Source organism: Camelus ferus, chromosome 36 (assembly GCF_009834535.1).
Source record: "Camelus ferus isolate YT-003-E chromosome 36, BCGSAC_Cfer_1.0, whole genome shotgun sequence".
Classification (NCBI taxonomy): domain Eukaryota; kingdom Metazoa; phylum Chordata; class Mammalia; order Artiodactyla; family Camelidae; genus Camelus; species Camelus ferus.
The window spans coordinates 29,083,330-29,093,397 of record NC_045731.1 but is presented as its reverse complement, the minus strand read 5'-3'; the positions used below and the strand labels follow the sequence as shown (position 1 = coordinate 29,093,397).

The 10,068-nt window shown below is 50.0% G+C and overlaps 1 protein-coding gene across 1 annotated transcript; it reads right to left on the bottom strand.

Moving 5' to 3' along the window:
• Positions 1 to 1,680: 1,680 nt before the first annotated feature.
• Positions 1,681 to 3,894, bottom strand: LOC116661697 (rhox homeobox family member 2-like). The gene is made up of 3 exons (XM_032474202.1): positions 3,665 to 3,894; positions 3,093 to 3,498; positions 1,681 to 1,759 (listed from the first exon to the last, which is right to left on the bottom strand). The coding sequence occupies exons 1-3, from the start codon at positions 3,759 to 3,761 to the stop codon at positions 1,681 to 1,683; spliced, it is 582 nt and encodes a 193-aa protein (XP_032330093.1). The 5' UTR covers positions 3,762 to 3,894.
• Between the last annotated feature and the right edge of the window lie 6,174 nt (positions 3,895 to 10,068).

Sequence of the window (10,068 nt, the reverse complement as noted above, 5' to 3'; positions counted from 1 at the left end):
TGTGGCTCCTTTTCCCCTCAGAACCCATTAAGAGACCACGACGCAAACCCAGGAAAAGCAAGTCACCGAAACTTCAGTTTTTCTTTTCCTCTGAGCACCCTTTGCCTGCTTGAGAAAGCAGAGGCCTGGGCCTCCCAAGCCCTGGCCAGAGCTGACTGTGAGCCCAGCCCGTGGCTTTAGGGGGCCAGCACTGCTTTCCAGACTCCCCGCCACCAGCTCTGCAGCCCAGGGCCATCGCAGCCCTCACACACGCTCCCTGCAGCAAAGCTAATAATCCCATCCTCATTTTTCTTCTTCTCTCTTTCTTTTCTTTTGCTTCCCCCCACCAAATCCTTCTTTGATAAAACTTAGGCTTTTCTATGGTCTCGGATAATCACTCCTGATCCATTGACCCACAAATTGGTCATCACTGACTGAGCAAGAGAAAAACTATTTCAAACTATCAAATGTAAGACTCCAGCCTGGCCTGCGGTGAGGGGTGGGGTGGGGTTGTGTAGCTCGAGTGGTTCAGCACATGCTTAGCATGCACGATGTCCTGGCTTCAATCTCCAGTACTTCCATCAAAAAGAAATTAAATAAATATACCTAATTACCTCCTCCCTCCCCCCAGATGAGCTCTGAACTAAGAGCCATCCCCCACCATCAACAATTCCATGCAACCCATCTCTTCATAACAGCACCACAAAGAGAAACAAGAGACCTCAAGTGTTAGAAATTCCTCAAGAGAATATTCACGAATGCATCTGGTAGTCTCAAAACTTTGACTGTGTGAGATACCTCCCTGGCATACGTTCCACTCTTGTATAATCATTTCCGCTCTGTATAATTCGTGCTTAACTTCCACCTTCCTTAAGTCAGTGGAACTCTGTGGAAATTGTTGGTTTAGGTTTGTTCACTTTTACACATATTTCAAACGCTGCAACTCACCCTCCCACCTCCACCGTGATGCCCCAACCTATTACGTTAGCAATGCTTTCAGGCTGGCACATCAAAGAATTCCAGAAAATTAAGATTCAGGGCTGCCACTGTCTACACTGCTTTACCACACACTTAGAAACAGCGGCAGGAGAGGGCCTCTGACCCATGGGGCTGTGGGGGGGGGGGTTCCTTTTTCTCCTCACTCCAGTGGGTAAATACTTATAAATTCACCCCTTCTGCAAAGAGCTTCTGCTTGGTTTTAAATAATTTAGTATAACTGGGCTCTTCCGTGTATTAACTGAAGAATTTCCACTTCTGATTAACCCCAGTGTGACGCCACACAAAAGTGTTACCTAAAGGATACCGGTGTTTGAAGGAGTTGAACTCTGTGCGTGTGTGTGGTTGTAACTCGGTGACATATATGGTTATATAGGTATAGTTTATACAAAGGTATATATATGTCGACATGTACATGTATATACCTTTGTATACAAGGAATAGCATAGTCCGGGAATATTTTTTCTTCTTTGGGAAAGCCTGTCCCTCTGATAATAGGCAATGTCCAAAAGTTGGGGTTAACTTATCCCATTTACCAAAGGCCAAGACCCCAAAGTTCAAACCTTATTTCCCAATCATGGAAAAGGCAACAACGACAAAAAAACAAACAAACAAACAAACAAAAAACAGCAACAAAAAAAAAACCAATGGGAGATGTCTAGGACAAGGTGTCCAATTCACGAAGCGGGCTTTACAATGGCTGCCCTACAAGTTGGGTTTTTTCAGGTTTTTACTGACCTTCAGTTGAGCTTCAGTCACTCCCATGCGTCTTGCAAGATCCTGGCTGTGGGGAGACAATCAGAAACGTTTAGTATTTGGAGCTGTGGATGAAATTAAATACAGGATGTTATTTCATCCTTTACAAATTTTTTCCTCTAAAGTGTCGGTGATTTATTTTGTGAACAAATTTCTGGAGTAGGTAAACACACTTCTTCAGAATTTACAATGAAATTAAATTGACAAATCGTTTAACGAAAGCCAACTCTCATGGCTAAAAGAGGCACAGTTCCAGAAACACATGAAATTCTACTTTACACTTTTCGTGTTACCAACATCAAAATGAATAAAAATCTCGGCGGAAATATCTTTACGAACTTCCTTTGCCTCTTTTACATTGCTCTTGCCCATTTTATGGTTTAAATTAAAGCCTTGAAATAGCTTGCCCAATAAATCAATCGATCGATCTATCAGTGATGAACAGGTTGGGGTACATCCTAGTAGGTTCGAACGGACAGCGCAAACTGCTCTTCACTCTCTGGCTGAGGTGTTGTTTGTTGGTGTTGGTGGTGGTGTTGTTGTTGTTGTTGTTGTTGTTGTTTTCACTTTATCAGCAACACCCCTAGTGCCGACCTAGTATACTACTCTGTAATATGTAGCTTGAGACTTGCTTTAGAGACAGTTTCTTCTCAAGAGTAAAATTTGAGGGGATGGAGAAAAATCACTAATCAAGATAAGTACTTTTCGGGGGGGGGGGGCGGTAGAGAGCCCAGTGGTAAAGCGCGTGCTTAGCATGCACGGGGTCCTCGGTCCAATCCCCAGCACTGCCACCACAAATAAACATATAAATAAGTAAACCTAAGTACTCCCACCAAAAAAGAAACAAAAAATAATAAAAACAATCAAAATAATTTTTTAAAGAGAAATGATTTTCAAACGCAGTGTTTTGAATATACAAAACAACGCAAAAGTTATCCATGATGAACAGATTTATCAAAATTTGAAATAAAGGTAGGATCCTATCTTGATTTCCCCCACCTCAAGCTTCTCACCTTTATCTCTGCCTTGGTTCTAACAGAACATTATTTCTGTTAACCGGCAGCCGACAAAGTTTCCGCGCATGATTTGTTGAAATGCCGCACAGAAATACTCACCCGCATTCCCGCGGGGCACAGCCCGGACCCCCACCCTAGGACCCGAGGGCCGTGGGGTCCCGACAGCCGCCAGGCTCCGGGGGCTCTACCGCCCCGCGCGGAGGAGAGAGCCCCGTGAGCGCGCCGCACGCCGCCCGCCGCGAGCCGCCCGCGCCGCCGCACCTCAGCGCCCGCCCGCCGCACCTCAGCGCCCGCCCCGCCCCGCCCGCTTGCCGGGACCCGGCGCCACCCCGGCCGCCCGCTTACCGCACGTGTGGGCTGAGGTACGGAGTGTGCTGGAAAATGCCCTCCAGCTCCTGCACCTGCAACGGCGTGAACGCGGCGCCGGGCACCCGCCGCGGCACGACTACGAGAGCCTCGACGGCGGCCTCCGGGGGCTGCTGCTCCCCGCCCTGCTCTCCGCCCTCGCCGCCGCTGGCGCCCGCCTCGTCAACCTCCTCAGCCCCCGCCTCGGCCGCAACCTCGGCGACCGCCTCGCGGCTTCCGCCGTCCGCGGGACCAGCGGCTGCTGCGCCAGCATCGCCGCCTTCCTTTCCTTCTCCTTCGTCTCCTGCCTCCTTCCCTTCCGCGGCCGCTCCTTGCTCAGGGTCGCACTGCGCCGGCTGCTCCTCTCCCCCCTCTCCGGGAGCCGAGCTCTCCGCGGGCTGCGCTTCTGCGAGGGAGGAAACCCAAAGAGAAAGATCAGGCCGTCCAGCGAGCCCGGCCTGTGGGGACAGGAGGGGACAGGCGGTGCCGGAGGGGGGCCCTGCGGCTCGCCCCTCTCAGGGAAAGTGCGTTTCCTGGAATCCGCTGAAACCAGCGCCCGCACCGCCACTGACCGTGCGCCTCTTCCCGCTCCTCGTCGACCCCCGGGCTGAGGGAGCCGGCAGCCGCATCGGCAGCGGCATCGCGGCTGCTCTGGGGCGGAGGCTCCATGTCGCAAGTGCTGTCCAGGAGGCTGTGCGCTTCAGCGGAGGCTGCGCTCGATCTCCTGAGACCTCGGCTCCCGGCACCGTCAGGGCTCCCCTGGCGGCTGGTCAGGAAGTCTGGTTAGACTCCCTCTGCGGGCTTCCCGCCGCCTGCTGGGGTGGGGTGGGCTCAAGTGCGCATGCGGCAGAGGCTCGGCCGTCTAGGGGCCTAGGGGAGGGAGGGGCGGGCTCGGCGGGAGGGCGCCGGCAGGGAGCACGCGTGAGAGCAGAACTCGCGCCCCAAGTTGCAACCCAGCTGGCTGCTCCGCCCTTGGCGGGGCGTCTTCCCAGACGAAGGGGCTGTGCTCCATTGTGCCAGCCCATTTGTGCGCGGTTAGAGAGACACCTCACCCTACCTCGCAGAAGGGTCTGGGGACTCTCTCTCGGCCCAGCCCTCCATATCCAGCAGCCAGTAGTAAGCGGGGAATAGCAATCACACGAATACGGCCATCCTTGGTATCCGCCAGCTATTGCTTCCAGGACCGCCAGCGGCCACCATTTTCCACTGATGCTCAGGTCCCGTAGTCAGCCCTCCATATCCGTCAGGACAGAACCCGCGGATATGGATGGCCGCCTGTGTAATAATTGGGAAAAACCGCGTGTAAGTGGACCCGCACAGTTCAAAGCTGTGTTGTACACGGGTCAAATGTGTTACTAGCCAGGAGTTTGCTTGCTCTGAGTGTTTGCAATGAGGCCGCAGTTTGCCATATTCCTGAGGTCTCCAGGAACACCCGGTGCTCATACGCACTACGGGACAGGTGGGGGCGGGGCCGGGGGGGTTGGAGGCGGGGCGGTGGGGGGGCAGTTGGGGGGGCGGCGGTTATCAGCGGCGGTCGGGGTGGGGGGAAGGGGAGTGGGGGGGACGGGCGGTAGGCAACCAAGCAAGCACTTCCCTGGAGACAGTCCAGGGCCTGTATAGATTTTTAGTACTGAATCCACATCAGATTGCAGGAGTTGAAAACCCGCACAGTGCTTAGGTCATCCGAGAACGCCTAAACTGCAAGGGCTCTTGGCTCCTGGTTCTGACTGTGCATAACGTAACTTCGGCTGTGCCTCTGGCTACAGACCCTCTTCAGAAGTCGACTTGTTCCCTGTGCTGAGCGGGTGCTGTGGACCTGGTGGAATTCCCCCCTTTCCTGCTGCTGCCTCCTCCCCTTTTCCTCTAAACCTCCGTTTGTCTAGATAGACCCTCCTGAGCTCTTGCTGAGGAGTAAGTAAATTTTATTTATTGTCAAATACACAGAGCCAGGCCAGACTGAGGGGCCTGAGATTCTTCCTTCAACGAGTGTTTTGTGGATGCTCCAAGATATGTGAATATTCTGAACATTAAGACCAGCTTCTAACAACGGACCCTATACTTGACAATGTAGGTGAAATATCCTATTTTCACCTGCGGGAACACCCTTCTCATAAACTCTGTTTTATATCAGAAATTAAACTATTTTCATGGGCCCCAAATGTATCACGGACCCTAGTCACCTCACATACTGTGCCTAATAGATAAATACTCCCTGCCTCATGCGCCCAGAGAACGACTAAGAAAAAAGTTAAAGTGTTTGGTTGACCAATTTCACTCTCCAAAAGGTGATAAGAGATTGAAATGCGACAGCCTCTGTCCGACTTTGACCCAGATGTTACCGTCTCAGACTAGCTCTTCCTGGAGCCAGACTACTGACACCAGAAACCTTGCTTTCTCTCCACTCGCTCCCTGGCTAACCTGGGTTGCTTGTTGCCGCTTAGCCTTAGTTTCCTTATCTGCAGACCTGAGATAACAACAGTACCTAACCCATGGGGTTGCTGCGAGGATTAACTGAGTTTGATTTTTTTAATCTTTCTCAGCGACCATACTGTGTTGCCTCCCATTTCCTACTTCCATCGTTTTAGTAATTATTTCTCATGAGGGCCCATGAGAGGAGATAAAGATGGCTATCATCTGAGTTTTGGCAGCAAAGAGAGGATGTCTTCTTGTGACAAGAATGTCCCTACCACGTCTTTCTGTGTTTATACGTGCTTCAGGCAATGAGCTGATGTTGGCTGCTGCATGTGCAGTGCAGCAATGCGGGGAGGGCTGGGAAGGCCCACCTGGCCACTGTGCTGCAGGTTCTCACAATCTGGGGCGCAGCTAGGCCCACCCGGGAGCAGAAGGACCCACAGTATGGAGGCAGACTGCCCAGGCGCACTTCTTACTTGCTCCGTGACCCTGGGCAAGTGGGCTGACCTGTCTGTGCCTCAGGTGCCACATGTGTAGAACGGGGCTCGTGATGGTACCTGCCCTTCCATACTGTGAAACGCACATGAAGTGATACAAGTAAGGCCCCTGGTGAGGGCTCACATAACTCTCACTGATGCCGGAGCTAAGGGGTCGGGACTGAGTGGGGTCAGTCTGCACAAGGACCTCCGCTGTGACTGAGGACGCTGGACACAGCATGCAGCCCCTGCTCCTGAGTGGGTATGAGAGTCTGCGGCCTGGCACATAGCTGCGCTTGCTCGTGCTGGTGACACCATGTGGGTGCTCACTGTGCCCCAGGGCTCGGCTAATCAATATGACAGCCGTCCCCTGAAGAGGGGGCATCATTCTCCTTAGGTCCTAACCGAGGAAATGGAGAGGTTCGGTGATTTTCCTCAGGTTACGCAGCTCAGTGGAAGTGGGCCAGAATCCAAACCTTTGAAGAGACGTTGTTCTTAGCAGCCTTAGCAGTCTAAGCAGAACCTCAGGCTCTCTTCATGCAGATTTGACTTCTTTAGGGGGAGGGCAAGGAGGGGTTCCCCTTACACCTCACAGAATGAGACAAATTTTGGTGAATGCCAAGCACGCTGCGCGTGTTACTGCACTTCAAGGAGGTAGTATGAGCAGCCCCAGGGGTGACCCTGTCTAAAGCTTGTCTCAGGGAACCCCAACCCAAACAGGGTGGGCAGGAGAATGAATGCATGTGAAGTGACCTGGAGAGGGAGCTGGACGGAGACCCTGAAGAGAACTGTGTATTGTGTGAGGGAAATAACTTTTAAACGTTGAGTTTGGGTCGAATTTATGGAAGGAGTAAGAATGTGTGCATTTGGGATCATGGAAAACCGTAAGAGTTTTGTGCAAGGGGAGTGTCTTAATAAAAGTAGTGTTTCACGGTGTGTTTATAGGAGGGGCGTCTCTGGACTGGCTCTTGGTTCAGTTCATCGCAGTTACTGGGCCTGGGGAACAAGGTACAGACTGTCAGTTCATTTGTGTCTTCTGTTTCAGATTCCACATATGAATGACATCATACGGTATCTTTTTCTCTTTCTGGCTTACTTCACGTAGAATGACTATCTCTAGGTCCATCCATGTTGCTGCAAATGGCATTATTTTACAAGTGGGTCTGTGGACTGGCACATAGCTTTGCTTGCTCGTGCAGGTGACACCATGTGCATGCCTAGTCCATGTTACAGCTGTCCCCTGAAGAGAGGGCATCATTCTCTTTAGTTCCTAACCGAGGAAATTGAGGCTCAGAGAGGTTCGGTGACTTCCCTAAGGTTACACAGCACACAGGGAGTGAGCCAGGATTCAAAGCTTTGAAGACACTTTGTTCTTAGCAACCTGCTTAGAAGAAGGTTTGGGTTTTCGTGGGTAATAGCGTCTTCTCTACACCTCATGGATGGATCAGGTGCTGGCAGGTGCTGAGCTGGTTGTGCGGGGAATCCCAGTTAAAAGAGGGGCGTCTTCCCTATACTTTAAAAAAAAAAAAAAAAAAGGGCGCTTTAGGAGCCCCAGGAGGGGCGCGTGCAAGCTTGTCTCGGAGAACACCAGCACAGCCAAGTGGCCAGGCATTTAAAGTGTGACCTTGAGAGGGACCCAGAGGGAGAGCCTGAAGATCACACTGTAGTGGGTGAGAAATAAAGCTTAAAAGGTGGATTTGTGCCAAAATTATGGAAGGAGTGAGACGGAATGCCAGCATTCTGGCATGGATAACTGTAATGGCTTTGGCGGGGGCAGTGACCATAAGAGCAGTGTCTTAGGCTGTGGAGTAGCGGGGGTGAGTCTCTAACATGGCACTGGGCTCAGTTTGTTGCCGTTGTTGGGGTGGGGCACACTGTCCGGACTGGAGGCTCTGACTGGGCATCAGGAAGATCATGAGTCTTTTTGAACTTGAATGTGAAGTCTGTACACACTGTAATTTTAAAAGTGTGTGCACTTTTCATCAGATAATCAAGGTGGTACATGAGGACACTAATTCCCTCCGGCCAAAATACAGAAGACCTGGGTTTTGAGTAAAGAAGCCAGGCTTCGGGGCTGGAACACCTGATCTGGTTTCAGCGCACAGCACTGTTCTCCTAGTTCCCTCCTCACCGCAACAACTTTGGCCCCATGTTCTTGTCATGTGACACTGAGCAAGCCTCATATCTCTCTGAGGTTCAGTTTCCCGACTGTAAAAGAGGGTGAATATTAGTACTACTACTATTAGCTAAAGTAAAGATAATCATCTCACAGAATACCTTTTCTTTTTTAAAAAAAAGTTTTAGTTTCGCGATGTCTAGACTTCACTTAGCATAATGTCCGCTAGATGCATCCATGTTGTGGCAAATGACAGGATTTCCTTCTTTCTCGTGGGTGAGCAATGTCCCACTGGAGATGTATGCCACATCTTTATCCATTCACGTACCCGTGGACACTTAGGTTGTTTCTATGTCTTGCTATTCACAGAATTCTTGTGAAGCTAGAAGGGAATATGGAAAGATTACTGAATTCAACTGATGAGAAACATAAGGGGTGATTTTTATCATTGTAATTTGTGTTAAGGGATTTGACTTTATATTTTTTTAAATACCATTTATCAGGAAATTTTTAAACCAACACAAAGGTAGAGAAAATACAGTAGCGAATCCCCACAGAAATCATCGTCCAGATTCAATGTTTATCAGGATTTCGCCAACTTGTTTCATCTATCCTGTTTTTTCCTCCCTCTCTCCTTTGTCCCGTCTCTTCTCCTTTTATCCTCCTCGCCTCCCCACTCACTCTCCTCTTCTTACTGTGATAATTTAAAAGAAACTCAAGACAACGCGGCTTTTTATCCCTACATCTTTATGTGTATGCACTTTCTAGAAAAGGTAGACTTACCTGAATGGTAATAATAACCCCTTGGCATCATCACCCAGGCACCTGTATTCAGAATTCCCTGACTGCCTCAAAAGTGATTCTTTACACTTGGTTTTTTGGTTTTTGTTTTTTGTTTTTTGTTTTTTTAAGCATATAACTTTATCTGTGTCTACACTGATGAAGTAAGAGGACAACTGGGAGGGGGCGGTGTTTGCATAGCTAATCCCAGCCTTAGAAAGGGGAGGAGGAAATTAAAGACAGCCCCGGATATCTACCACTGCTGGCGGTTGTCTGTGGCAGTGAAAGTGATTCCGTCTTTGCCTTCACTGTCCTGTCTCGGGACACCATGGGCTCTTCAGGTTTGTTCCAGAAGCCGAATCATCTGCACACTAAATGCCAGCCCAGACACTGGGATAATGCATCCTTTTGCTGGAACCAGGCATGAAGGGGAAAATTCCATGATTTTCCTTTAAATTCGGCCTGAGAGATTCGGCCTTTAGGACCAGCAAGCTTGTGGAACCCCTGCTGTTCAAGGCTCCAGGCGGTGAAGCAGGAACCTGGCACCTCCCTAAGGACGTCTTTCCCTCAGGCAGCCGGGAGCTGAGCCCCAAAGGGCTGCTCCCTGCAGCCTCATTCTCTGAGGGCATCCTTCACAGGGAAACCTGACATGACATTCTTTATGTTTCTTTTTGGAGAGGGGAAAGTTGATTTATTGATTTATTTAGTGGAGGCACTGGGGATTGAACCCAGGCTCTTAGTTCAGGCTGGAGTCTTACCTGTGGTTCATTTCAAGTAGTTTTTCTCTTGCTCAGTCAGTGATGACTAATTTGTGGGTCAGTGGATCAGGAGTGATTATCTGAGACCACAGAAAAGCCTAAGTTGTATCAAAGGAGTGTTTGGGGATAAAAAGAAGAGAAAAAGAAGGTAAGAGAGAAAGAAAAATGAGGATGGGATTATGCAGCTTTACTGCAGAGAGCGTGCGTGAGGGCAGTGATGGAACCGGGCTGCAGGAAAAGTTTTTTCCTTGTGATGAGAACTGTGAGGATTTAGTCTCTTAGCAAGTTTCCTATATACAGTCAAGCAGTGTTACTCATACTTGTCATCCCTAGTACTGATTTTTCAGATTATAACCTGAAGTTTGTAACTTTTGACCACCTTCATCCAGGTCCCCCTCCCCCCATCCCCTGCCTCTGATAACCACAATTCTGAT

Bases quoted from the DNA above. Each gene is read 5' to 3' on its own strand.
- LOC116661697 (XM_032474202.1), bottom strand. From the start codon at position 3,761: ATGGAGCCTCCGCCCCAGAGCAGCCGCGATGCCGCTGCCGATGCGGCT. The intron at 3,499-3,664 runs GTCAGTGGCGGT...CCTCCCTCGCAG, and splicing joins GGAGCGGGAAGAGGCGCACG to AAGCGCAGCCCGCGGAGAGC. The intron at 1,760-3,092 runs GTAAGCGGGCGG...GTCTCCCCACAG, and splicing joins TACCTCAGCCCACACGTGCG to CCAGGATCTTGCAAGACGCA.